Source organism: Scleropages formosus, chromosome 11 (assembly GCF_900964775.1).
Source record: "Scleropages formosus chromosome 11, fSclFor1.1, whole genome shotgun sequence".
Taxonomy (NCBI): Eukaryota; Metazoa; Chordata; class Actinopteri; order Osteoglossiformes; family Osteoglossidae; genus Scleropages; species Scleropages formosus.
The window spans coordinates 24,622,011-24,645,326 of NC_041816.1; the positions used below are offsets into that span (position 1 = coordinate 24,622,011).

Genomic DNA, 23,316 nt, shown 5'->3' on the forward strand with positions numbered 1-23,316 from the left:
ATGTCCTGTGTACAACATGTGGTTCGGTGGGATCGGTCCTTGTGAAGGACTCTCTGTCCGGGCCCTGATCGGACCCCCGGGGGGTGGGACCCGGTGGCCCTCGGCCTCCGCAGGACCTTCACCACAAAAAGCCTTTGATTGCAGTGTCACTGGAGTTTTTCCCCCTGGAATTTCACGACTTTTATGTTTCCTGAAAGAGAATCATTGTTGCTGTGATTTGTGTTCAGAACTTAATATTGTTTTGTTCACGTATAACTGTAAATACAAGATATTCTGTACTTTGCTTGTCTGTGGCGTGGGTTTTTTTTCTGATATCTGCTCTTGGATTTGAGTCTGGAGTGAATGATCGTTACGTTTCTGGGGCAATTTTGGGTGTCTGTCAAAGCGTGATCGCTGTGTGTGTGTGTGTGTGTGTGTGTGTGTGTGTGTGTGTGTGTGTGTGTGTGTGTGTGTGTCTCTCTCTCTCTCAGTCCGTCCGTGCGTGGGAGTCCTCCTCCGTTGCGTCAGTGCCTGTTTCACTGTACACGCATGTGCGTGGGCGCGTGCCAGCGATCGGCGCACAGCGCTCGGCCGCCAGGGGGCGCACTTCCCCGCCCCCTCGTGGGCCCGCCTCCCGCCGCCCGCTGCCCGGTTCATGAGCTGAATCTTTCCCCGGGAGAGAACGAGGAAGATGGCGGCGGACGATCGCTCCCGGTCCGAAGCTGCTCGGCAGCGACGGCAGGATCAGCTCCAGCGCTGGCTGGGCTCTGAAACGGACCGGACGGGGCTGGAGGCGCGGGGGGAGCGGTCCGCTGGGGGGGGCGGCGGCGGCGGCGGCGGTGGCGGTCAGCGGGCCCGGGTGCGCTTCGCCCAGGGAGCCGTGTTTATGGCCGCCTGCTCCGCCGGGGACCGGGACGAGGTGTCAGCGCTGCTCCGCCAGGGAGCCGACATCAACCACGCCAATATCGACGGGCTCACGGCGCTGCACCAGGTGGGACCGGCGTAGTCACGACAGTCACAGTGTGTGTGTGGCACCGGACGCGATACAATCACAATGTATCCAGCGAAGAGAACAACAGACTGAACAGAGCTTGATTGATACACTCGCTGATTGTGTTAGTTCCTGAACTTGGGATGCGATACAGCATCGGTTAACTTGGGAACACATTGTCACATTGTGGAAGTGATGTGGTACAAAGAGTACAAGTGTGGGAGGGATGATAGAAATAAAAGCTCTGATGGGATGTGGTGTAATAAAAGTTGTGGGAGAGAGAGTAGTGTTAAATAAGTTGGAAGTGATGTGCAAAAATGAAAGAAGTGGATGTAATGTGGTACAAAGTATTACTCTACTTATGAGGAAGGTGAACGTACGAATAGAAGAAGTTATGTGAAAGAATCGGTTGTAGATGAGGTGTGATACAGTGTAAGGGTGTTGAAGGGATGTCATACGCTGTCATACGTAGCTGGGACATCAGTAACTTGTGGAAATGATGTGGTATAAAGCGTGAGTTGTAGAGGTGATGTGATACAATGTATCATTTGTACATGCTGCGTGATACACTGTATCATACAGTGTATCAGTTTTGTCTGATGTGTGATATGTATCATTTGTACGGTGTGATACAGTGTATCGGTTGTGTCTGATACATTGTATCATTTGTACATGATGTGTGATACACCATCATACAGTGTATCGGTTTTGTCTGATGTGTGATACAATGTATCTGTTCTAGAAGTGATGTGATACTTTGCACCTTTCACAGAGGGATGTGACACTGGCACAGCGTGTGTGTTCTAGAAGGGTGTGACACAAACACACAGAGGGATGATAGTTCTGTCTTATAGATTTGAAAAGTGACTCGGCCGCTAGTGCGACACGGCACAGTGAAGCAGCCACGCAGGACGGTAACGTTTAGTACACACATAAATAATATAATGTGCTCGGAAATAGAGGAACTCTGAGAGACGGGGCTCAAGATATTCCTATTTTGGGAGACGGACGGGTGGGGGTGGGAACGCGCGTGGCCACAGCGAAACACATCTCCGCACCGCACTCACATCCGACTGCTGATTAAAAGTACATTAAAAACTCTTTAAAGTTCTTGCTACTTGAGGACTTGGGGGGAATTCCTTCGCCTGCTTGTGTTTTCGTTTACCCTCAAATCCTAATAAATCGTGTTTTACCGAAATCCCGCATCCTGACCGGTGGCGTCGCGATGGGTTCGTGTGTGTTCACGTGTGTGTGTGTGTGTGTGTGTGTGTGTGCGTGCGGAGACCCTACTGTGTTATGGCACAATGTGGGCAGCAGCAAAGAGTGCAGGTGTGTGTCGCATTGTTGCAGCACATCCTGTGTTGGACCTGAAAGTGACACTGAGAGAAAGGCCCACATCCGCCGTGTGTGATGTCGCTGTCACCCAAACACTGCGCCCACGAGTCTCTTACCGATCTGCTACCCACTTTTCTTGACATCAGTGTTCCTTCACCTGTTCCTTCTCATGTTCCGTGTAAAGGTGGAGTGTGTGTGTGTATTGATGGAACATTAAAACTGTGTTCTCAACTGGGAAACACAGGTGTGTGTGTGTATGTGTGTGTGTGCGTCATCCAGCTCCGCTAACCCTCTGGATTTCGGCTTTAGTGCTGTAATGGATGGTCTTGGGAGTGTGTGCAGGACAGTGCCGATGCGAGTCGGAGACCCTCGTTTCTCCATACATTCTGCACAAAGACCACTTCCTCCTCCTCTCCTCTTGGGAGCTACCAAAAATAACGCCATTTGACCTTAACCTTGGATCTCAACAGGGAGCCGTGCGTGTGTGTATATGTGTGTGTATATCTCAGACCATGCTCTGTGTCTTTTTTCCTTTCTGCCTCTCTTACTCGCTCCCCTGTTGTGAGCCGGTTGCTAGGCAACCCAAATTAAATATACACTCACAAATTTTCCATCCCTTCCGTCCAAATTTTCTCTCTCCCGCTTTCACTTGCTCCCGCACTCTTTCTTGCCTCGCCCGTCCGCGTCCCTCTCTCCTGTGGCCTTCCTGTGGCCCTGCTCTTTCCCACCCCGTTGCCAGTGAGAGGGGGCCCCGGGTGGAAGAAGCGGAAAATAATCGTCCAACTGCCGGGGCGGACGGCTGAGTCACAGGTCTCGTGAAGGGCTACCAAACCCCGTCCTCCTTCATAAAGCGTACTGTTCGTGATCCCTGGCCCTCGGCCTCCGCCCTCGGCCTCCACCCCCGGTCTCGGCTCATTCAGTAATGAGGCAGCGTGCCGGAAAATACTCTCGGTTGTCTGGGGGGAAGAGCCGAAACGGTCAATCGCTGTGAAAGCGGGGCAGTGTACAGGAGTGATCTTTGAAAGACACTTGTTGACCGTTCCAAAGGAGGCGACATGATTGTTAGTGATGCCCAAAAGTTAAAATACTGCCACCGTTCCTGCTCTGTCATTACTTGAGGTTCAATAATCCCTGGACATGTTAGAAGAATACAGCCAAGGTTAAGCAGGCAGCACGGTGGCACAGCGAGTAGCGCTGCTGTCTCACAGTGTCTGGGTGGTGCGAGAGGACGTGGGTTCAATCCCCGCTCAGTCTGTGTGGAGTTTGTATGTTCTCCTCGTGTCTATGTGGGTTTCCTCCGGGTGCTCTGGTTTCCTCCCACAGTCCAAAGACATGCTGTTCCGGTTCCCCCATAGTGTGTGAGCGACAGAGAGAGTATGTGTGTTCCATGGATGCATGGATGAGTGATCCAGTGTAAGTAGTGTATCTAGCAGTGTAAGTCACTGCGGTGAATAAGGTATGCGGGCTGATAACACTACATAGAGTTCATTGGAAGTCACTTTGGAGAAAAGCGTCTTCTAAATAAATAAATGTAAGTGAGAACAAGTGCAGCATTCTGGTGCCTCGACCAAGGGTTTCCTGGACTTGATGCTTGATTTGGTGGTCAGTGTACAAATAGCGGTGTGGAATAAAGCCCCATCATCTCTTTGACAGCTACAGCTGTTGGTGTTGCTAGTAGTGTGAGCATCTTCAGAGACAAGCGAGATATATGAGCTTTGAAGCGGTGCGGCGAGCAGTTACGTCCCTCCTCGGCATGCCATTCCTTCAATGGCCTTGTGCCCAAATCCACCTCTGGTGGGGGTAGATCTGACCCGTGTCTTTTTACAGCACATTAGACATTTAAAACCCCTACGGTGGTTTTGCAGACACGGGGCTCCACGTTAATGATTGTCCAACTGCCCCGGAACAGGTCATTTGCATAAATTTCCGTAGGCAGACATTTATATTCATGCTGATATCTGTGTGATGGACAGGTGCGCAACAAAATAAGGTAAAATATTAAGAAATTTGAGCCAAAATGACTACCATGATTATAAGAATGAAACCGTGCTTTGATTAGTTTTTAAGGATTTTTTTTGTCTTTCTGATTTGTCACAAAATTGGACAGGTTCAAAATATGAGACCAGTGAAATGTACCTGTCCTGTGGACAATCAAACACAAAAATTAATGTCAGGTCCTGAGACGTGTGCTGCACAGCTGCTTCAGCTGACTCTGTCCATCCTGTGTGTACGTTGCCCATCCTGACACCTGTCAGTTTTGTATGTTTTTGGTGCTGTTGTCAAAATACTTGGTGTCAGTTACACCTGACTTTGGAATTGTGAAACAAGGCATCCATGAAGCAGCACTCTGAGGGGGGTATAGTGGGTAAAACCCCTTTTTTTCCTCCTTGCCCAGGCCTGCATTGATGAGAATGCAGAGATGGTCCAGTTCCTGGTAGAGAACGGGAGTGAGGTGAACCGGGCGGACAATGAGGGCTGGACCCCCCTCCATGCAGCTGCCTCCTGTGGGTTCCTCCAGATCGCCAAGTGGGTGTCATGTGCACATCTGCATGTGTTTGGAGATATCTGCAAGGCTTTTGATCAGATATGACAGCATATGACCTCTTCGAGTTCATGTTAGAGAGTGTTTTCATTGCAGGTTTTTGATTGAGCATGGTGCCTTGGTGGGAGTGGTCAACAGCGAGGGGGAGCTGCCCCTTGATGTGGCCACAGATGAAGCAATGGAGAAGCTCCTCAAAGCTGAAATAAAGAAGCAGGGTGAGAATTCCCATCAGTCCCCAGTGAGCTTTCCCACAGTATATTTTACTGCCAGGTTTTTAAGGAGTTGCATACCTGTGCTAATTTTTAGTGGTGCCGGGAACTTTCCCTCCATCCTTTTTACTGCAACCCTCTGGTCAGAGTGGGTGTATTTCAAACTGCCTGCATCAACCCTAGCGTCTCCTCATCTTCAGTCTTTGCTTATTCCCATCGCCGGCCTTAGCTTCTTCCCGTGATCCACCTTAGCTTCTCTTAATCAGCCTTAGCTTCTCTTCTTCATTAACTTTAGCGTTTCCTCATCATCAGCTTTTGGTTCTTCCTGTTATCAGCTTTAGCTCCTCTTATTGCCCACCTGAGCCTCTCCCCAACATCAGCCTTAGCTTCATCCCCATCATTCACCTCAGCTTCTCTTCATCAGCTTCTCTCATTCTTGTTTATTAACTTCAGCCTTTCCCCATCATCAGCTTTAGCTTCTCCCTGTGATCCACCTTAGCTTCTCTTCATCAGAATTAGCTTCCCTTGTTTTCGTTCATTAGCTTCAGTGTTTCTCCATCGTCAGCTTTGGCTTCACATATTATCCCCCTTAGCTTCTCCCCGACATCAACTTTAGCTTCTCCTATTATCTACCTAAGCTTTATCAGCCCTTCTTCTCCCATTCATCAGCTTCATCTTCTATCGTTCATTAGCTTTTGCACCACCCCGTCATCAGCTTCGTCTTGTTTCTGTCGTCAGCTTTAGTTCCTCCCTACTGTCCACTTTAGCTTCTCACCGTCATCAGCCGTAGCTTCTCCCACTAGTACTAGATCCTACAGTTTTGGGTGAATCTTTTTGCTCCTTCTTCTGAAAGACCATTGCCTGATCTCTGTCTCTCCTTGGTGTTCCAGGAGTTGATGTGGAGAGCGCGAGGCAAGAGGAGGAGAGGGTGATGTTGCAGGATGCTATGGCAGTGCTGGCAGGACGTAGCACTCTGAGCCCCCACCCCATCATGGGGGCGACTGCACTCCATGTGGCAGCTGCCAAAGGCTACACGGAAGTGATGAAGTGAGTCGGAGTGGGTTGCGTGCTCTAGGGCTGTCACCTTAAGAGTCCGATTAATTTTCAGATAAAATAATTTCCATACTCCTACACTTATCAGCTGGTAGTGTGGCGGTTAGAGCTGCTGCCTTTGGACCCAAAGGTCGGAGGTTTGAATCTCACCTCCAGCTGTAGTACCCTTGAGCAAGGTACTTACCCTGAGTTGCTCCAGTAAAATTTCCCAGATGTATAAATGGGTAAATAATTCTAAGTAGAATAACACTGTAAATTGCTTTGGAGAAAAGAATCTGCTCAACGAATAAATGTAAATGTTATCGTTTGAGTTTAGATATTAACGTATTCAAGTTAACAGCAAAACTACTGCTAAGATACCACGGGTCAAGTGGCTATTCAACCTGTGGCCTGCCTGATAGCTGCACAGTTTAATTCCTTAACCTATTTACCTACGGCTACAAAACGGACTCGACGCACCTTTTCAACCCAGCAAATCATCAATTTTAAAAAAAAAGCACATTGCCTTCTTTCTTGTAGGTAACAGCGGGACCAGGACAGGTACTCGCCAACTAGCTGCGCTGCCCTTCGTAGCTAGCTTGCTATGACAGTGCTAAGCTGCTAACGGCTCACAGCTCATTACATCGCGTACGCAGCAGGGCAGCTATATAGCTACCTGAGCAGCTGTGAATATGAAATTCATAACTTCTCTTTTCAGTTAGTGCTGCTGCCTGCTCGGCATTTCTCCTTGATTTAGTTTGTCTCATCATTTGAGGCTGTTTGCTGTTCTTGCCTTCGTGTGGCCAATTTAGAGGAGAAAATGGGCACTTAAGTGTCCGTTAGCTTGTCCGTTAGCTTGTCCGTTAGCTTGTCCGTTAGCTTGTCCGCTAGCTCTTTGCGCATCTGGCAAATTGAAAGCGACACACTCGCTAAGGGTTAGAAGGAAACCGTTTTGGTTTTTTGGGAATACCCAATGTTATCGCTGTAGTAACACTTTATCGAGGGTTTGATGATTGCTCTTTATGCGTGTATCCGTTGCACGCGTGCGTGTGTTTGTGAGCAACGGGTAGCGTAGTAGTTAAGGACACCGGGGTGTGATGTGAGCGTTGCTGTTCAAGCCGCCCAACCCCAACCACTGTACTACCCTTAACTACGACTTTGACCCAGAACTGCTTCAGTAAAACACCCAGCTTTTTAAAAGAATGTTTCTCCCAATGCTGTATCCTCTTTTGGATAAAAAGCATTAGGTGAGCAGTTAATTAATTAATAATTTCAGCTTAGATGTTGCTGCCTTACCTGAATGTTTCGACACTGTCATGTCTGAACGCTCGGTAATATTTAACAAAGAACCGAAAGTAAACGTGCAATATTGCTTTCGTGACCGGTTGTTCTTACGTGGTTTTGCAGTGCGCTGTTCGTCATTGTCCTAGTGATTGTTTTCATCATCTTTTCTATGTCGTTTATGTTTAATTATTATTAAAAATTGCTATAATTCATAAACTCTGCTGATGTTGAAGGAAAAAAAAATCTTGGTTGTTAGAGTGAAAATGTCAGGTATCATTCAGGCTCTCTTTTATATAGCAACTCTGTGACCAGGCCGGTACCGGAAAAGGGCTTTTGCCGTTTAACCGAGTTATGCTCTTACGAGCCACCTCGCAAAAACGCACAATTATGGAACAATTCAGTGAAAAGGATGAAGAAACGCATAATTCCAACACGACTTTTATTGAAAATAAACAATGCTGTAATTACTGAAATTCTAATTTTACTTAAACCACAAAAATGTTTGGTACTTTAACTACATAAACAAAAAAAAAAAAACTGCCCTCTCACGCGTTTGTACGTTTTTAAGTGAACGCAGACTACTGGGAGCTACAGTGCTGTGTCATTACGAAATGACTGTGTGCTCCCGAGTGTCCGACATAGGAGGTTGTGGAGAGAGAGGCGGTGATGTTCGGCTGGGCAGAGCACTTGTTGCCGGTTGTTTGAGCTGCCGGTTACGGGAATCGGTGCTGTAAATACCGACCGCTGCGCTATCCTGTATATTTATATGTAAAAGTGAGAGTAGCCTTCCAGGTGACAGTATTCTTCGATTCCCACACCTTTAAAGATCTCCTGTTAAGGAGGGCTTGAGTTAAGGATAAATGAAAATGGAGCACGATGGGGCATGGGGATCTGGGTTGACCTCTGACCCCTCCTCCCTCAGGGTGCTGCTGCAATGTCATCAGGATGTGGACAGTAGGGACACGGATGGCTGGACACCTCTACATGCCGCTGCACACTGGGGCCAAGAGGAGGCCTGCACTCTGCTGGTGGAGAACATGTGCGACATGGGAGCCGTCAACAACGTGGTGAGAACGGCTCGCCGGTAGCGTGCCGAGCCAGCGTTCCTCACACTGTCACGCACTGCCCTGGGCTGTTCCTCTAAGCCATACTATGCCACGTTGTCTTCATCAGTTCCTCAGTGCCTCATACCAGCTGTCCAACCTTCAAGGGCCACAGTCATTATTGTCAACTGGTTTGCGGGGCCACGTGTGTAAAATTCATAGCAGGTGACATGGTTAATCTCAGATGTCGAAACTGAAAAATTATCTTACTGTATTTTATTCAATTATGCACCTCCATACGCTGTCCTGACAGCACTTTCACACTGAGTTACGCTATCCTAATTACTTCATTATTCTCTCACACTGAGTCGCGCTGGTTTCAACGGAGGGAAATGGAGGCGCAAAAGCAATATACTGTGAATGAGTGGTCAGGAGGGGCATGCTGGGAGAGTGAGAGAGCAATCACTGGGGAAGCAGAAGATGCTGACTGTGGGGAGGGGGTCACAGAGGTTTCAAAGTGTGCTGGGGACATGAAGAGTCACTGGGGGAAGTAGGAGATCGTGATGAGACAGGGATCACTGGGGAATTAGGGGATGATGGGAGATTCAGTGGTCACTGGGGCAGTGGCGGATGCCTGGAGACCAAGGGGTCAGCTGGGGAGACTGAGCCTGCTGTGCATCTCAGGGACAGACTCCGCTGGATGTGGCTGATGAGAATTTGGTGGACACCCTGGAGGAGCTTCAGAAGAAGCAGAACTTGGTGAGCTTTTGCCCATGTGGTCTCACTCTCTGTCTTCTGGGGCCTCTTTTGAGATTATCGCTGGGTTACATCACTTTCAGTCGCAGTTCCTAAGAGTTTCACTGCCCTGTGTACTTTCGTTCATATGATTCAGCCGCGATGTGTTTTCGTCTCCCTCCCGCTCTCCCCCGGCAGCTACGAAGTGAAAAACAGAAGGCCTCCCTAACGCCCATCATCGAGACCAACCCGTCCGTTTCCACAGCGCCGGCGCGCACACGCAGGTGGGGATCTGCGTGTCTACTGGCCGCTGTGTGTTTCACCACATCACCTACTGCCATGTTTGCTGTGGGACCGTGTGCTCAGCAGCATCTCCACCACTCCACCTCAGCGGGCACAGAGCAACCCCGAAGTACCCGGGGTTGGGGGCTGGGGGGGGGGAGAGCACGGACAGTCGCTGTACAGTAGCGAGAGCCAGGCTGTCACACACTCACTGAGGTGACAGTGAGACACAGGCTGATACTGCAGAAATGCACTGAGACTGGTTGCGAAGCATTATAAGGATTTTTAATCAGGGGGGGAAAAAAAAACACAGTAACAGTTGTTTCACGTCACTGTTATAAAAGAATGTCATATCAGTAAGGACTGTGGAGCGTGTACAGTCATTGCCCGGTTAATGCCATTTGCAGTCAACAGCTTTGACTGCACTACGTTTGGACCGCGTTCACTACTGCTCACTTTAGAGTACAACTCGCGCATGTGCATTACTTACAGGCGTCTAATCAGTAAATATTGATATTTATTAATTATGTGCAAGTAAAGTCTGAAAAAATAGGTTATGTTCTTTATTGTACTTTTTGCAGTGTGCAATCTGGGAAAGCAGGTGGTGTAGCGGTTAGAGCTGCTGCCTTTGGACATGGAGGTTGTAGGTTTGAATCCCACCTCCTGCTGTAGTAACATGGAATATACCGTGAATTGCCAGTTAAAAAAAACTACCCGGATCTATAATAGGAGAAAGGAAAGAAATTGTTCCCCTCTTCTTTTTTTAGTTCATTTGGTAACTTTGGTTTTACTTCAACAAATTTATATGAAAATAACTATATATTCCCACTTAAATTTATCCATTTAGGTGACACTTTTCAACAAAGTGACTTACACTGTTAAAGTAGATTTATACAGCTGGGTAATTTTTACTGGAGCAATTTTAGGGTAATTACCTTTCTCAAGGGTGCTACAGAATGGAGGTGGGAATTAAACCTGCGACTTTCGGGTCCAGAGGCAGTAGCTCTTACCACTACACTACCAGCTGTCCCATTGGTCAACTAAAATGATACCAGTCATAGGACGCCATAGTAGTGGCCATGACCCCTAGTTTTAATGAACGACTGCGGTCATTTTGATCCGTGACCATGACGCTACCCAGGCAATGACTGTACACTGGTCACTGTGTCTCTCTGTGTTGGTTTGCTCACTGACTGGCTGTACCCTGTGCACTGGCTTCACCCACCGGCCCCTGCATGCCATCTGTCACCTCGGCCGCTTCCCCAGGACTTCAATTTCTCGTATGAGCAGCAAAGACAAAATCAGCCTGCACGAGCGGGAGCGCCATCCGCCTCCACCTCTGCAGACCGCACCCGCCGAAGACGAGGAGGAGGAGAGCCAAGGCAGCCCCCAGGGTCCCGCGGGGGCCTCCAGCAGCTCCAGCTCCGAAGAGGAGAGCGAGTCTGAAAGCGACACGGAATCAGGTGACCTTTACGCAGCCGCCGGGAATCCTTGTGTGAAGTCAAGGTTCGACAGGGTTTAGGCCGGTTCAATCTATTGCTGGCATTGGACGGAGAGCTGTAGCGTTTTGAGGTTGGTTAGGAAGACGACCACAGGCACATCTAGGAAGAGCACCCCAAAAAAAAAAAAAAACGAACCTTTCGATCCTCCACCCAATTGCTCTCAGCCACAAGACCTGTATCACAACCCAAATTGCAGATTCTATAATTCTATAATTTTACGAGCAAACTTTGCATGTTAATATTAATTCAGTTAAGTGAGAGCAACTTTTAAAACACTTGTAAACCACAGGTACCCCCACCTGAGGAGGTTCCGCAATCCCTCACCCACCACCTCCTTCACGTGTCCATTGGGGGCGTCCACTACTGATAGATGATCGGTATAGCCATTCTTTGGCAAGGCTTTGTCATCACGATCCGCACCTAAAAGTCCAAAGTGCTTCTGACTCTGCATCCACCTCCGTCCACCCGTGCTGTGTCGTGTTGGCCGAGGCATTTGGGCAACATTGCCTCCTTTGCTGTCCTCATTCCAGGGCAGACCCAAGAGCTACATTCCCTGCATTTGCCTGTTTGTTGTGCTGACGCACTGAGCGTGATCGCAGGTCGACTCTATCTGGTATAACCTGTTGCCGTGTTGCGTCGGACCAGAGGCGTTTGGCGCGGCCGTGCGCCGATTGGCGGAAACGCTCACGGGCCCCTGTGCTTTGTGGTTGGTGCAGAGAAAGCGAAAACGCGTGAGATCATCAACAACCTCAACAACAAGCGCAACAGCGCGGCCCCCCCTGCAGCGTCCTCAGCAGCTGGCTCGGTGCCAAGCCAGGGTAAAAAGGTTAGTACAGCTCGCTGGTGGAAGGGTAAGTTACCTCGTGGGAAGCTTTGCACTGCGCACTTCCTTTGGCATGTCCCTACGCGCGTGCGCGTGCGCGCGCGTGTGTGTGTGTGTGTGTGTGTGTGTGTGTGTGTGTGTGTGTGTGTGTGTGTGTGTGTTTCACGGGTGTGTCAGGCCAGCTGGCATGAAGATTGCACAAAACGTGTCATACGTGTGTATGGGCGTCGCAGGTCAGGATGCCGGGGTGCTGGGTTTGGGACAGATGCATCAATACTGGAGACTCAAGCTTTTTACGATGGTATTGATTCTGGCCAATGAGGAAATGTGGAAAATATCAATTTGTTGTCATGTAGTTTCTGGCCCATTTTTATTTTTGGTGTTTTTTTTCTGCATGCCAAGCAAAGAAACGGCTTCTATTTTTTTTCCTTTTCTTTTTTTATCCCTGACACTGCTGTGTGGGATTTAATGTCAGTTCGGTCACTCAAGCCCAAACGCTTACTGCCCATCATCCCTCAGGGAGACACATGTGGCTGCTGATGCACGAGTTGGGAAGATGTGTAGGTTAAACCCCTGTGGTTTGGAAGCCCTGGGGAGGAGACGGGACGGTTCTAGGAGTAGGGAGCTAATGGCATTGCAGATGCTCCTCTTGGCCAAAAAGCTGTGGTTTCCCTAGGAGCTCGACATTAAGGGCTGTCTGACTGGTAATTAAATTTCTATATTCGCACTGGCGTAATTATTTTGATACCTGTCCGATGGGCAATATTGTATACAACGTTGACAAACTCAGTGCAAAATGACATCGCTAATTGCATCATCTGAATTTTTTTTGTTAGAAATTGTCAAAAATAAAGTGAGATGTCCCAATATCCCAGCTGATTTTCCTAATATCTTCATTTTTGATGATTTCTTGGGCCCCGATTCCCGTGCTTTGATTGCAGTGAATGTTCGTGTCGAGTTCGTGCTCGATTTGCGTGACATTTACTTAATTTTGTCTCTCCGCTGTGTTCCAGAATTAGACAGGTGCAAAACGTGATGGGACAGGTGAAGTTTAGCTGTCCTGTAGACAACCAAATGCAAAGAGTGGATGTCGAGCCCTGCCCCTGATATTGAGAATGTGGAGGACAGCTCCACTGTGCGCTCCCCTGGCTATGACTGCAAAAGTTACACGTGACAGAGAGTTGAAGTGTGATGAAATATCTCTGGTGGAGCCTGGATAAGCACCTCCAATGAGCCTCTTGGTTGGCGGCACGCTGTGTGCTGCACGCAACCGGGAGATACGCTGCACCTGCACTCATCTCTCTGTAAGGGTGGGGTGTGTGAGTGCTTTGGTTGGGAATGTACTGGAAACACACCCTGATCCACTGACAAAATGCTGATTTCGTCGCCTTGAAGGAGTGTGTGGAGAGTGCGCAGTTATGAATGTGTGTGGAAAGGAAATGGGGCTTTCTGTGTTTTACTGCAAAAGGGAGGGTTGCTGAATTATCTGAGCAGTCATTATATAGAAAGAGGTATTGGGGGGAAATAAGGGAAATAATTTCCTTAAAAGAAATAGGGAGATTTCTCTTTTCTAGCTGGACCCTGGGAAGCCCCCTGCGGCAGAGGCTCCTGGTTCCTGGAGAACATCCTTGCGGAAGCCGTCGAGCCTGGTGACACTGGGTGAGGCCAGCGATGCCAGTCGCCCCGAGAGGACCTTGGGGATGAGCCGCTCCGCATCCAGCCCCAGGCTCAGCTCGGAGGCTGACAACAAAGTACACACACGCGCACTCTCTCTCTCTCTCTCTCTCTCTCTCTCTCACACACGAGCACAAAGGCAGTCAGTAAACTCGTCAACAGACATAACCAAAGTAAAGTTCCATGGCATCATATGCACATACAGTGCTGGAAAGTATGTGAACCCTGTAGAGACTGTTATCATTTTTGTGCAAGATGTTAAACCTATAAAATGAATAACTGACTATGATTTACACCCCTGATCCTACTTATCTACTTGGTGTAACCAATGTAACTTGGGTTTCACTTATTTTTACACCTGCACTACTTGCGTGTTTCTACTGCACACACAATTTCCTCTAAAGCAACACACGGAATTGATCATCACACACCTATTATGTCACATGAGAAACACTGATTCTCATTAAGTAACCATTTCATGGTAAAACTAAGGACGCAAGGGGTTACCATACTTTTCAGCAGCACTGTATTCGTACACAGTAGAGTAGGGCCAGGAACTGGGTTCAGACCCCACTCACACTGTAGAAAATTTGATCAAGCTACCTTCCCTGAACTGAAATGGTAAAAATTACCCAGCTGTATAAATGGGTAGGTAATTTAAGTACCTTGGGGTACAAACACTGTAAGTGGCCTAGGATAGAGGCATCAAGTAAATGAATAAATGGCAGTGTACACACACTGATACACACAGACACATCTGGTCCAACATGCACACCTGTGTATTAAAACAAAGTTACCATGGATGGCGGTAAACACGTTGACTCCAGTCATTGAACAACTTGAAAACAATCTGCAAGAGAATAGTAATTGTCCGGCAGTGGGATGTAAATCAGAGTACAGGCAGGTACAAAGTCAGCAGAACACCTGTCGAAAGTGGACTTAGTGAGACACGTTCTTGTGTCACAGGAGCCCAGGCTTGCCCGCGTGCCCCCCACCCCGACACGCCGCCTTTTTACCATCACGGACCTCTGCACACCAGCAGACCCCCCGACCAGGTGTGTTTCTGTTGTGCCTCTATTTGTTCTGCAGGTCTAAGACTTGTACTTGTTACTAGAGGAAAGTGGGGAAATTTGCCACCTCATCGTGACCCTTTCTCTGTCCCCTTCATGTCTCAGCGGTCTGACCCGCAGTTCCTCCTACACGCGCCGCCTCAGCAGCCAATCGGGGAGTGACGCGACAGGCCACGCCCCCAGCTTAACCCACAGGTTCGGGACAGAGCAGATGCGTTTGTGTCCATTGTGTGTGTGTATTTCTGCTGTTCTCGAGAACAAATCCGTCACCGCGTTTGTACCGCGCTTGTAACATGTCGCTGGTTGTGTGCGATACAGCGCGTCCTACGGGAAGAAACTAGATGACCCCACGATGACGTCCCTAAGCACAGGAAACGCTCCGTCTGGCCTCAGTCGTCTCAACAACCTGGTGGCTCAGAGGTTTGTCCCTCCACTGCTTTGCAGTTGGACCATTCTAGAGTGTGTAATACCTGCGCCAGTTGCAGTGCGGTCATTGAACCAGGAGATCATTCCGGATTATTTGCATCCATATCGGTTCTCGTGCCGGCTCACGAAATATGACGCTCGACGTGTATCTCCTCCTAGACTTGCTCAGGAACAAGCAGATAAGAAAGATGGACCTTCTACCACGACCTCGAATGCAATCGCTGCTACAACGGGCGAGCTGGAGACCAAGCAGCGGCGCAAGTAAGGCCAGGGGAGAAGTTCTCGGCATTGTCCTGGGTTGGGGGGGCAGGGTGGGCCGTGTGCCCGCGCTCTCCAGGCTCAGGAAGTGAGTCTCGAGACGTGTAAGGCGTTTTTTTTTTTTTTTTTTTTCCATGCTGGAGGCTTGACTGCGTGTAACTTGAACTCCGTTCAGGTCATATCTGACTCCTGTGAGGGACGAGGAGGCTGAAGCGCTGAGAAAAGCCCGTTCCAGACATGCCCGGCAGTCTCGCAGGTCAACTCAGGTCAGCATCGCCGCTCGTCGCTCGCTCATCTAAGCTTTCGGACGGTCAGGTGTTCATCTGCCGTCTCAGGGTGTCGGTGTGTCGATCAGACCTCGGTGCCTCAGTCACATTTCCAGCCAGTTTCTGCGTCGCGCGGGTCGGCGGGGGACACGAGTGACTCCATCTCCTCACACGGCGATCCGACTTCTCGTGCAGGGCGTAACACTAACAGACCTGCAGGAGGCCGAGAAGACGATGAAGACGGAACAGAAGGAACGGGAGAAGAAGAGGGAGGAAGATGAGAGGGATGCGAAGCAGAAGAAAGCAGAGGAGGGGGTGAGAATGCTAAAAATCAGTGCTTTCCCTCATTAGCACACACCATTACTGTGAAATGTGGTAATTTCGATATTAACTTAGACCCAGAGTTCAGTACGACGCTGCTGCACTGTAGGCGCACAAACAGCGATGCGGTTGTCATGGGAAGTGATGTCAGGCTGCTGTTGACACACAGGAGGTGAGCTGGAGATCCCGCATTGCCAACCTGCAGAAGTCGGACCTGCTGGGACTCACCACCCCCGCTGGTGCCCCACGGCCCAACACCATTGATGGGAGAGGTACGTAGCCCACCGTCCACCACCCCTCGCACCCTGGCCTTGGTAGGAAACGCCAGCGGAGCTGACTGATCCGGAAGCCTCGGAAAGAGTCCTACATGGCAGACCGTGCTCCATGGTCTTGGCCCACTGGGCCTTCTGGATCTCACTAACTTCTCTTCGGGGGTTGGGGGGGTCTTTCACTTTGTCTTAGCTACGCTAAATGGCCTGTAAGGATGCTGTAAGATAAGTGCACAGCAGGAGCGTATACCCTTTCCATCCTCCATGGATGTTTGGATGCTCCAGGACACTAGAGCATTGAACTTGACTTAACTGGGTCATAAAAGAGGACAAGAATTTAAATGAGATCATGAAATATCTTCTGCTTAGGTGGCCCACATCTTCTTTTTCGCTTTCTTTATGCATAATAGTACTTTCTACTGATGTAAGACACACAGCAGACGCAGCATGAACAGCAAACAACAAACAGTAGTCAGCTGCTGATACATGTGTATCGGATCATATTGTTTAGCAAGTTCTTGTATGTTCATGCTGTTAAGTTTATATTTACATGTATTCATTTAGCAGAAGCTTTTATCCAAAGTGACATACATTTTATAGAAAATTGGAGTTCATTACATCAACAGGAGGAGAGATTTAGGGGCAGATGTGTGATTCTAGAGTACAGTTAATTTGTCACAATCCACCATATGAAGCAATGTACAGTACATGAGTCGTATGTAGGCTTTTCTGCTGTTAAATTGTACTGATGTTTAATTGTCAAACGTAACAAACACATGTTTGAGCTCTTAACGAGATCTGAGGAGAAGTGAGTCCAAAGAAGTGAGTTTTGAGACCCTTCTTAATTATAGAGAGATTCAGTTTGGGTTAAGTTGGGTCATTGCTCTTGAAACGATCTCTTCAAGCGACATTTCTTTGCTCTGTAACTTTGAAGCCATGACCTGTGACCGTCGGCATTGAAGAGTTATTGAGAGTTTGAGGGACCATCCAGAAATTTTTCTTCCTGGGTCTATAGACTCTCTGCTGGGGGCTGCTAGTAGCGTAGTGTTTAGAGCTGCTGCCTTTGGACCTAAAGGTTGCAGGTTTGAATCCCACCTCCAGCTGTAGTACCCTTGAGCAAAGTACTTACCCTAAATTGCCCCAGAAAATTACCCAGCTGTATAAATGGGTAAATCACTGTGTGTAGACTAACATTGTAAGTCACTTTGGAGAAAAGCATCATAACTGTAAATGCAGTGGATCAGTAGCTGCATGTGAATCTTTCCTGTTATGTCCTTCTTTGACTGGCCCTTTTAGTTCTGATTTATTCTTTTTGCTGAGACTGTTGAGCGTGCACGCGCACACACACACACACCTCCAACAAGAGTCTGATCAGCTTTGCATCAGCTGATAGTTCGGTGCATTAGCAGGGCAAAGGAAGAGTCTTAACTGATGACTCCGCTGTCCTCCGACATGTTCTGCAAACTTACGTTTGGCGACGTTCTTCAGATGCCCCGGAGGTGGGTGCCGGGGAGGCCGAGGACAGGGCCAGCAGGGAGCGGAGGAGGGTGCGGGCTCACCGGAGGGCAGCGCTACGGACCGGTGAGGTGAGAAGATCCTCCACACTGGTACCACTGTTACCCTTCCCAAAGTCATCGTGTTCTAGGGACCGTTGAGGCACTAATGTTTCCAGGCTTCCAGCGGTCCAGTAAGGTCTGCTGTGCCACTTGTCTCTCTTTGTCCCTCTCTGATTTCTGTCCCAGTCGCTTGTTTCCGGCATCCCCATCTACCGGATGTTCTGCGTTCAACTCGTTCATAGTGATCTCACCCTTTGTGTTCCCCCACGTGTGTCAACAGAATGACGACAACGAGCTCAGTGGAGAAGAGGCGGCGGACGGTGGAGGACCGGACCCCCAAATGCAGGTGCGTGTGCGCCATGCCGTTAGTCCCGGGTGCTTTGCGTACGTTCGCTGTCTTAGCCTCTCAGTGTGCGTAGGTGTCAATATGGACTCGGCCATGAAACGCTCATTGTCCTTCATGTTTTTTTTCTACCCCTTTCAGACTTCCAGGCACAGCAGCAGGTATGAGCCACTTTTCCACCATCTTTGTGTCCCTGGCCTTGCCCCCCCGCCCCCGGCTCAGCCCCCGTCCGTGATGCGATGCTCGCTGCCGTTTCTCTGTCCCCACAGGTCTGATGTGCCTGTGAACGACAGCATTGTTAGTCGTGGCTCTGAAATGAAGGACTTCAAGCGGGTATGTGTGCGTGCGCACGCAGAGTTTTTGTGTGTGAACGTGTGTCAGGCAAAAGCAACAGCATCCACCCGCTTGCAGGCACAGCTCCGCAGTGCAACGCACTGCTGTCTTCCGATAATCTGTGCAAATAATGGGGCCGCGCCCGACCATCATCACTTAATCAGGTGCGGCCGATAATCCCACAAGTGGGCGTGGCCACACTTCTGCATTCCGTACCATGTTGCATGGGCGCGCGTGTGTGTATGCGCACCTCGTGCTGAGTTTTCCATCCTTCTTCGTCCCCACCCAGATGTTTGAAGAGGTGTCTTTAGAGAACAGCCGTCTTCAGTCTCAGCTCCAGGAAACCCAGCGGACCGTGAGCCAGACCCGAGCTGACCTGGACAAGGCCACGCAGGTGCCGGCACACTCTCCGCATTCCACACGTGAAACATAGGCGCCGACGTCTGTCGCACTCACACCGGCGCTGCCCTAAGCCGTGAATGCTAAGAGTGAGAAAGACGGAGCGGTGATGCGTTATGTCCCGTCCCTACAGAGACAGGAGCGCTTCAGCGACTGCTCTGCCCTCCTGGAGCTGGAGAAAAAGGTCAGTGTCTAAAGAGCACCCGGCCCGGGCGCACCTTCTCCGAGCCCGTCTCACCCCTTCCGTGTCCCCGGCAGGAACGGAGACTGTTGGAACGGCGCGTGGCCGAGTTGGAGGACGAGCTGAAGGTACGACTTCATGGAGTAACCATAGGGGGGTGCGGTAAAGGAAGGGTCCCGACCCCATCCGCTAATTTCACGTACAAGTTGATAGCGCGGCGTGTGATTGCTGGTCAGAGTGCCTCGCCGGACGGCTGTGGTGTCAAATCCCTGAGGTTACAGTGTTGCGACCATGAGTTGGACTCTGCACTGGTCCCATCTGTAAACACCCAGCTGTATAAACAGGTTCCAGAAGTGGCAGGAGGGAAAATGGTTAGGAGAACATCTTCAAAGGAAAGGAACGAGGAGTATAAACAGTAGCCCTTCGACCTCCATTTCCTGGAGCTCTCTCTCATCCCCGCGTCCCACTCGCTCGCCTCCTTTCCCCTCATCGCCTGTCTCGTCCCACTTGATGCTCTCCCTCGTCACAATCCCGCCTTCTCTCCTCTCGCCTCCTTCTTTCATCTGACTGCATCTCTGTCCAGAGATAATGATGTTATGGAAGGATTTGTCACTTTTTTCCTATTTCGAGAGAACAAAACCAGGTCAAAATATTATAGACGTTACACAACGTAACCGAAATTTTATGTCGATCTTTTTTTTTTTTTTTTTGTATATTCCGTTCAGTTTTGTTAAACATATTTTGTATGACATAATTTGTACTATATCTCAATTTTTAGAACAATATTCCACATTGTTGAAAGTAGCAAATTTTGACACTGGGTTCCAAGCACCGAATATTCCAGTACCTTTTAGGATCTGATGCTTTTTACAGTGTTTTGGTACTTTCTAGAATGTTCTGATTCCTTCTGGAATCTTCCAATGCTATAAAGTACCAAACTAAAACTGATACTCTAGAAGAACTAGTGGTACTTTCAGAATCGGTAAACTTTAGCTAATCACAATCAACAAAAAATCGACATACGAACAAAGGGTTACAGTGGCGACAAAGGTGGTCGTACAGCCCTGTCTCAAGACGGGGCTAAGAAACGGAGTAAGGTACGTGTAATTGATCTCCGGATACAAAAAACACTAATGCTACGGTAAAGGGAGTAAACGCGGTACCTTTAAGCTCCAAACACTGAGTTTTGAATTTCATCTCCGAATTCTTAAGTCATCCAACTCTTAGTTACACTGACATCCCAGGTGACGCGACTTCAGTGGTTTTACTGTAGAATCATGGTGCAACACTTCTAATGAAGCGCGTTAAGTACAGAAAACCAACATGACTCGGCGCAGTGGGAGGCGGTAAAGGAAGGAGGAGAGAACAAGGTCACAAGCCCAAACTCAAGCAGAAAAGGTAGAGCAGTGGAGCAGAACCCCAACATGAGTATTCTGTGTGCGGCGTGTGCGTGTGTTGTTACCATGCAGTGCTGCTGTCGAGGGCTCCCTGAGCAGGGGGCCAACGATGAGCTCCGTGTGTTTCCTGCGCCAGGTACTCGGCGACCTGAGAGCGGACAACCAGCGCCTGAAGGACGAGAACGGCGCCCTGATTCGCGTCATCAGCAAACTGTCCAAATAGAGCGGGGAGGGAGGGGGGAAGGGAGGGAGTGAACATACCTGCTGAGAGCCCCTCCCCCCTTCCCTCCCCCTCCTCCCCCTCCCCCGACCCCATACCAGTGCCAAAGAGGAGGATGGAAAGGAGAGAACACAGTTAAAAGAATGTTACCCTCTAAACGCACCTTTACCTGGTGCCTGCACCTCAGTTTTACCCGCCAAGGATACGACCGGTCTGCTCGGAGCCGTGGTCAAGCCGGTCGGGTTCAGCAGCAGCAGGTTGTCCACACTGCCGCACTCCTTGAGGACAGGCGGTCCTGACCAATAAAGGGAAGACAAAGAGCACACCTTTGGAAACAGGTATCCAACAATATCACACAGATACTGGACAGTCAGCCAACATACAATACTTCAGTGCGAAACACACCTCACCGTCCCGTCCCGTCCCGTCCCCTCATCAGCACCGAGCAGCCTGGACCAAGTTAGTACAGAGGCTGTTCTCAGAGGACTGTATGACCTCACCTGCCATACCTGACACCGTTATGAACTTGTCCCACACCTGGACACTTGCAGCATCCTTTGTGTTTCTACTGCCATCTTATCAGATCTGTCCTGCCAGTCAGGTCTCACACGTCTCACCTTTGTTTCCATAGCTGGCAAGACATTCCACGCGCCTCCAGTCCACACACCTGATCACAAGACATTCCTGTCCACACACCCGATTAGAGACACTCCTGGACAGTTGACACCTAACACCATGCGAAACCCACCTGTGTACCCGTGAACACATTCCGCACACTCGTACCTCTGCAAACTCCTGTTTTGTTCCACAGACCTTCACATGTGCACTGCACGGTCTGGACTAACCACATCACACTCCGCACACCTGTCTGACGACGGACACACTCCGCACACCCGTCCGACGCACGTGTGCTCTCTGGAGTTCCACATGTGGTCCAGTTTCACGCTACCCAGGATGCTTCTGGAATGAGTGCTGTTCCTTCCTGTTACCACAGCTCCCCAGGAAGCTGCAAAGGAGCCAAAGGAGTCGGTCCACCTCCTTCCCGAGAGCGGGAGGTTAATGGTTTATTGCACAATACACAAATAGCTGTTTTTTGAAACACTATTATGCAGTGTATTTTGTTACTATTGTTATTATGGTTATGAATATTATTATTATTATATTGATGTTTTGTTTTTATTGTTCAACACAGATGTCCGTTCCCTCGACCCTAGCAGGGGAAGTGTGGTATGTGTATAAAAATGATTATCATTTGAAGCGATAACCTTGTGAAATGAATAATTTTATTACTCCCCTCTACCCACACACGTAGGTTTTCTAATATATTGAACCTTTGTCAGCACTTAATAATAAAGGTGTGAGTGTTTGTATCCTGGGGTCTCCTGTGTTGCATCGCTGTATCGAGCGGACCCGGTCCTCACTCACCGCGGCCTGAAGGATGTGGCGTGAATTAACCCAGCAGCCCCTCCGCTGACCGTTGTTTTGTGGTTGACGCTTTATTCCACGACGGTGAGAAGGACCCACACAGCTTCTTCCCATAAAGATTCCCATACGTCCTCCACAGGGCCACACATTTACTCCATTAAATGCTGGGCTCACGACATGTGTGTTGCACTATGTATTTGCCCACGTGTGTCCCTGCTGAGAGCATGACGTAAGGATCAGATCATTAGCTAAGGCTGGGAGGAACACGGACAAAATGGAAATGAACCACATCAAGGCAACACATTTCTCTGCTAGGATGAATGCTTCGGTACTGACACGCGTGTTTGTGCCAAGGCTGTTAAAATCATGATGCTGAAGGGCAGGCGTCGGGAGGTTTCCGTTCCTGCTGGGCACTGGACAACCTGATTCAATTTACCATGTTGATTGGACCCATTTACCTCCTCTGGAAGCCTTGCTGAACCCTGCTTGTCTGAGCCGTCTAGGACCACGAGCTGAGACATCATTATGTGCGTTTGCCAACGGCTCATACTGTCATGGCTGCAGTGATCCAGAGGCAGTCGTATTTAGCGGAGCGTTTAAAACACGCTCCTCTGTACTTCGGATGGGACAAAAGCACATTGCGCAGAGCCCGTAGTCGCACGTAAACTGAGAGTCACCTGGAGGAAACCGTAAAACGGCACGAGCGCAGATATTACTGGGGCAAGATTCAAACCCGCAACCTCGGAGTCGCTTGCACCAACGGGCCGGGATACTGCAACACCCCAAATGTGACGCGTAAAGCACCGGGAGAAAAAAGTTGGGCGAAAGTCGGACAAAACTCATTTGGGTTCATTTGGGTTCATTCACCTTAGCCTGAATGAAAAAAGTTTCTTCCGGCGCAGATCCCGAGGAGCGGCGGTAACTGATTTCTGGGGCAATATGTAGGGCGGCGGCGGCGGTGGCGGCGGCGGCATCCACTTCTGCTCTTGAAGGACTTAAGCGCTTGATTTTTTTTTTTTCCATGACTGATGCAATACAGCCCTTTACTGCAGCTGTTATGTTTAAACAGATCCTGAAACTCGGCCCATTCTTCGGTCCTCCTGGACCAGGAGTAGAGGGCCGGCTGAGATCTGGGACAGGAGTCGGCACTTGGGGGTCCTCGACTGCCACAGGGCAGGCCGGTTTACATTAACTCGGCTTTTAATTTCACGATCGGAATAATTACCTCACCTCCCTTGCTATTTGAGATATGCATGGAATCCTAACTGGGCTGCATTTTTACACCTCTGAGACAAAACCCTCAAAGAGTTCACCTCCGCTTTGTGGTTTCCATCCCCAAGCATCTCAGTAATCGATGAATTTTAATTTTCCATCTTCATCAAGCGCCTGTCTAGTGCAGAGTTGCCGTGAGCCAGATGTGA

The 23,316-nt window shown here is 49.3% G+C and overlaps 1 protein-coding gene across 2 annotated transcripts; it reads left to right on the forward strand.

The window, feature by feature from the left end:
- Positions 1–589: 589 nt before the first annotated feature.
- On the forward strand, positions 590–21,812 carry LOC108941213 (protein phosphatase 1 regulatory subunit 12A). 2 transcript variants are annotated; one of them, XM_018763889.2, is made up of 25 exons: positions 590–970; positions 4,701–4,831; positions 4,944–5,062; positions 5,947–6,103; positions 8,295–8,439; positions 9,100–9,174; positions 9,349–9,434; positions 10,723–10,895; positions 11,651–11,760; positions 13,332–13,508; positions 14,398–14,486; positions 14,607–14,696; positions 14,820–14,921; positions 15,087–15,188; positions 15,361–15,451; positions 15,647–15,766; positions 15,942–16,044; positions 17,530–17,627; positions 17,878–17,943; positions 18,082–18,101; positions 18,210–18,273; positions 18,563–18,667; positions 18,806–18,856; positions 18,931–18,981; positions 20,387–21,812. In XM_018763889.2, the coding sequence occupies exons 1-25, from the start codon at positions 671–673 to the stop codon at positions 20,471–20,473; spliced, it is 2,712 nt and encodes a 903-aa protein (XP_018619405.2). In that variant the 5' UTR covers positions 590–670; the 3' UTR covers positions 20,474–21,812. The 2 variants fall into 2 exon arrangements, with proteins under 2 accessions (XP_018619405.2, XP_018619404.2); XM_018763888.2 differs by having other exon boundaries at positions 592–970; positions 10,699–10,895.
- The last annotated feature ends 1,504 nt before the right edge of the window (positions 21,813–23,316 follow it).